Below are 5,598 nucleotides of genomic sequence, written 5' to 3' on the forward strand. Positions count from 1 at the left end.
ATCACTTATTTCTTTTTTTTTTATTTCGGCAACATCATCCAACCTACTGCCGTTCGATCCCAAATACTTCGTATGTTCATTCAATTGGTTAATGGAATAGCGTAGCAATAAAAAAATCCGAATCAATACCTCTCTATATATAAAAAAAAATTACCGCTACAGGGTTCTACGATCAGCATATGGCTGCACAAATCACGTGCATTTTTGATAAAACAACACGTCCCAATATTGTTAGTTGATCAAGGCGACCCAGGCATGGAGGCCTATGTTAGTGGTATCCATATTGCCAACAGAGTGAATACCTTAGGATGAAACCTGAACCCGGAACTGGCAGCTGAATCACTTCGTTGCAAATCTGTACCTACACCTGTGTCGCTATATCTTCTTGCAGATAGAGGCAGGCCTGTAAGCAGCTTCATGACAAGATTGGTTAATCAGAATTGGATCAGCAAGCTGCCCTGGGTTCTTGTCACTATACGCAAGAGGATTAGAACCCGTTTAGCGCTCTATACTACATCGCTGCATAGCGCCTTTCTTACAACCTAAACGACGTAATTGTACCACATACAACTCGGTACTGTTTCATCACATACCTTGTGCGGCATTCTGTGAAAGTAAAAAGTACGTGTTTCACCTTCTCTGATCACATATTTAGCAGGACACTGCCCGTGATAATTTGACCACATCATTGTAACGCAGGTTTCAAAACATTCGCATTCAAATTAGATGGACACGACCATGGAAGTGTTTGGTGGCCTTACGAAAGTTAACCACTATTAATCGACAGAGTTTTGTATAAATGCAGAATATACCACAGCATTATAAGGTATTGTACTTTATAGTTTCCTGTCCAAGGTTTTTCTGTACGTCTGCGTATAATAAAATATTGGCGAATTCAAAGATCACTCGTCAAATTCTAAATACAAACGTGTTTTTTTTTTGTTAACCATTAACTTGTACATGAGCAACTTGTTTGTTTGCAGGCCTGCAACAATTCTACCGCTTTTCAGGCCGGATCGTTAGAAGGTTTATTTTGATTACCACAGTCGGACAATGATGTGAATTTAGTACAAGCAGCAACCATATGGTAATACCTCTTGTCTTCTGCCAGTGCGGATACCTTTCAAATGTCACTGCCAGTACGGATATCCTCAAAAATTAAATGTTACAATGCAAAGGAGATTTTAACGAGCACAGATGAGCAAGATTTTATAGGAGTGGGGGGATTTGGAGCAGTGAGGAAATGTCGACACAAAACTTTGGGAAAAGTGGCCGCAAAATGCTTTGTGGTGGTTGGAACCAGTGACGACATACGCAAACGGATTGCGAGGTTTGTTACCATGAATTTTTAAACGTTACTAGAACAACTTTGTGTTCACGCTCCTAGTTTTAGAAAACATGTTGCGAAAGACGCGACGAAAGAAGTGTTGCTGGTTAGGTGGATTTCATGAAGTAAAAACGTTTTATTGCAACTTCCAAATTATATACAAAAAAACATCTTTTAAATACTAAAAGAGATATGACGATAGAAGGGCGTCGACTTTTTTACGACAGCGCAACGAGTCGTTGCTAACTTTGGACTAATTGTCTGATGTTTGCACAGCGCTGAACGAGAGGCAGCAGCGTTAGCGCGATTTCAGCACCCTCATGTCGTGCGCATTTGTGGTTTTACGAATTGGAACAACGAGTTCGCCATAATACTCGAGTACGTGGACGGTGGCAGTCTGCACACCTTCCTTAAGAAACACAGAGGCCAACAACTCTGTTGGAACTTAAGACATCGGTTCGCACGACAAATTGTTGCCGCGTTGGTCTATCTGCATAACTACAATGATGGGACCTCTTTCTGCCACGGTGACCTAAAGCCCGAAAATATTCTGCTTACTATTGGTTTGGATGTGAAACTGACCGACTTTGGTGCAGTTAATGTAATTAAAGCTTCGGGTATGGCAACAACTTCAATGAGAATGACCCCACAGAGGCAATATTCGCTGCTCTATGTCCCACCAGAAGTTTATAACGGCGAGACTGCTTCACCTTCTGGCGATATATACAGGTTTGATGACCAAATAATTCTGTTAAAATTAATGACCCATTTTATTGATTATTCTATTGTGGGGAAGGCGATCGTGTTGGCGTACATCAGGCATTGGTTCAGTAAGCATAACGCTGCTCCAAACGTGTAGTCATTAAAATAAGAACACTTGGTATGGAATGACTGGTTCCAAAAGTTTTTGCAGAATTTAGCCCTCTGGTTGGCGTTTTATTTTGTCAGCGACACGAATTTTCTATTTTGATAATAAGTGAATGTTATGAAACTATCAGATGTTTCAAACTGCAGTCAGCTGAATTATTAACAATCTTAAAAAATCAATTTCGCCTGCACGGGCATCCTCAGTTTCTGCAAATACGAAATTGCAAGTAAACACAGAAAGCTATACGGTAAACTAAATGGGTATGGGTATTGAAATTGTTGTTTTCTGATGATTTATTTTTATGCCTGTGGAGGGCAACGAAAACGTGATAATAAATATTTTCGAATCCTAGTGCCGAAAAAAATGTTTCAAAGTTTTCAAATCACTGTCGGAAAAAAATGTTGTTTTGTCCAAGCTCTTACACTGTTTATTAAAAGGACGTCAGAAAAGTCTTACATTGCAGTTACGGAATGGTGTTGTATGAAATTATAACCACTGAGCCCATCTTTGGCGGTCACACTGTCCCGATCCACATGCTAATGCTTCGGATCTGTAGTGGTGTAAGACCAGACGAGAAGCATTTGGAAAACACTGGTGTTACCATACAAGATAATAACGACAGATGTGTTTTTGATCTGCTCACAAACTTCATGAAAAAATGTTGGAACGGTGACGCTGCAATGCGACCCAAGGCCAAAGAAAGTAAACCAGAAAGTTACAAATTAAATACTTTTTTTATTTTTGTAATTCCCAAATTTTAAACGGTTTGATAGCTTGAGTAGATTTCAACACGAATTTAGAATTATCCTCACTTCTAAGAAAGCGTTATCTGTGAATAATTTTTCAGCAACTTTACCAGCTAATGTGAAGCACTTTTCAGTTTTGCAGCAATTGGAATGCAAACAATTGGGAGAAGCAAAACACGTAAATCAGCAACCACGCCCACCAAGTCCTGCAGAAAGTCGTATGACCAGCCTCAGCAATTTCACTTACCCCTTCAGGTCGGCAAGCTTAAACCAATCGTCGGAATCGATCCAGCAGAGAAGTGAAAGCCTTACGACAGATGCCCATGCATCCAATCAGTTGGATCATGTTCAGTCTAGGGCACCCGCTACAAAGCCAACAAAAGTAGCATCCAACTACCTTCCTTCGCCGCACAGGTGACGTTCATGTGTGCTAGAGTAACTAGACAGGCCATATTTGTTATTTAATTCTAAATGATTGGCAAAGAAATATCTGAAAATGTAAATCCATGGCAAATTTTTCTTTCAGAAGTGAAAATAAACCAAACGAAAGCCAGATCTTTCGATTCCCCAAATTTCTGAAAATAACTCACAGCAATCGCTCATCGGATGGAAAGAAGGTAGATGTATCACAGGAAGTTCCCCTGCTTGATGAGGAAGATAAAAGAAACCGATTCAGTATTCCAAAATTACCAAACTAATCATAAGTATCAATACAGCGTCAAAACGTTATTAACAATACGAGTTTGCGAAACCAAATTTAAGCGCTAAATGATCTTTTTATATTTTGATATTTGACTTTCACAATCAAGATGAGCAATATATAAAATTTTCGCGTTTTTTTGTATTATATAAATGTATTTAGTGATAAACCTTAAACATGTGTACTCCATTGCTTTCTACAATCAGTGTGATAAACTAAACTTGCATTAGTTTTTGTGTCGTTCAACAAAGCCTTTTATAACTGACAGAGCAACATGCAAATTCTTCGTAGCGGTTTCAAGGCCGTAGGGTTGGACATATTTACTTATGGAAGAAAACAATATGGGATGAAAAAAGTTGATTTTCGACGTGTGATTTTCCCGTCTGACAATTTAAACTGACATTTCCGAGTTTGTTGTCTTGCTGTAACAAATGAACATTTGCTTAAATTAAATCCTAGCTTGGAAGACATTCTGAATTTAAAAGTTGCGTAAAAAGTACCTGCTTCGTCGATGTAATTAACATTAGTGGTGAAATCGCATTACATATGCGTACGACAGCAAATAAAGCTGCGGGATTCAAAAAATATAAAACTAAGCTGTAAAAATTATTTGTCCAATCTACCTTGTATTTTTTTCGAATATTTGATATAGTCTGGAACTTAAAAATGACACAAAAAGTCAAGATTCAATATTTTACCCAACGCACATTTACACGCATAGAAATCATATCTCGATCGGTCGCAGAACAGGTTTCCGGATGTGACGCATGGATGATCCTGGTTCAGTGGGTTTGAATGGGGCGAAAGAGCCGTAGGGCTATCGGTAATTCTGCCTCATATGTAAGCGTGGTTTAGAAACTGCGCGCTGTATTTTTAGGTCAACATTTTCTTTATAACCTGTTTGTTTTACCGTGGTGCGATTCCATTGTTCAACTAAAGTGACGCGATCAGTGAAATGCATCAGAAAATATTCAGTAAGAAAGTGTTACATTGTATCGATCGACAACTGTATCCCAATAACGAAAAACATCGCTTATGTTATACCTTTCATTTTACAAATAAATTGTTTAAGAAGCGTTGATTTTTTAATGCTTGTGTTGTAGCGCTCACTTTACCGCATTTTAGCGAAGCGGATTAATTGCCTTTTTCGCCGCGTTTCTCTTTTGCCGCTGTTGCGTAGACTCGTTGAGTCATTCTAACTTTGCAACGGAATAAAGCTGTGTAACGCATTAGTGGTGACCCCGACGAGTCAGAAACGTATATTTCTTGACATAAATTTCAAGTTAAGATGGATGGTAGTGATCAAAACGCTGTGGCTATTAAACTCCCCACATTTTGGATGTCGCAGCCACGTGTTTGGTTCCAGCAAGCGGAAGCTCAATTTGCTTTGAAGAAAGTGACAGCTGACGAAACCAAGTACTTTTACGTTGTGACAGCTCTCGATCAGAACACAGCTAGTCGTTTGATTGATTTACTTGAACAACCGCCGCATGAAGACAAGTATGCAGCAATTAAGGAGCGATTGCTGACTACTTTTACTTTAACACCGTCACAAAGAGCTCAACAATTACTCCACATGCCAACTTTGGGTGACCGGCTGCCAACTGCCCTAATGGACGAAATGCTGGCGTTGCTTGGGAGTGAGGAACCTTGTTTTTTGTTCAAAGAATTATTCCTGGAGAAGATGCCCGCTGCCGTACGCACGGGTTTGGCTGGAAAGGATTTTCCTTGTGCTCGCGTTTTAGCGCAACAGGCGGATGCTCTGCTCTTGGCTAGTAGAAAAGACGAGGAATACGAGGTATTAAAGGTGCGACGCTCGAGGTTCAGTTCTACTACACCACAACAAGTAAGAAACGCTCAAAAATTTTGCTTTTACCACCGTCGTTTCGGTAAAAACGCACGTCAGTGTTGTCCTCCATGTGCGTTTCGGGGAAACGAGCACGCCGACCGTCTTTAG

The 5,598-nt window shown here is 39.8% G+C and overlaps 1 protein-coding gene across 1 annotated transcript; it reads left to right on the forward strand.

Annotated features, from left to right (window-relative positions):
• The first annotated feature begins 4,929 nt into the window (after nt 1-4,929).
• On the forward strand, nt 4,930-5,598 carry LOC145895895 (uncharacterized). The gene has a single exon (XM_082984673.1). It carries the CDS (start codon nt 4,930-4,932, stop codon nt 5,596-5,598), a length of 669 nt encoding a protein of 222 aa, XP_082840799.1.

The sequence above is a fragment of the Ascidia mentula genome, chromosome 3 (genome assembly GCF_947561715.1).
Source record: "Ascidia mentula chromosome 3, kaAscMent1.1, whole genome shotgun sequence".
NCBI classification, from domain to species: Eukaryota; Metazoa; Chordata; class Ascidiacea; order Phlebobranchia; family Ascidiidae; genus Ascidia; species Ascidia mentula.

Coding starts and splice junctions, on each gene's coding strand:
- LOC145895895 (XM_082984673.1), top strand. CDS start 4,930: ATGGATGGTAGTGATCAAAACGCTGTGGCTATTAAACTCCCCACATTT.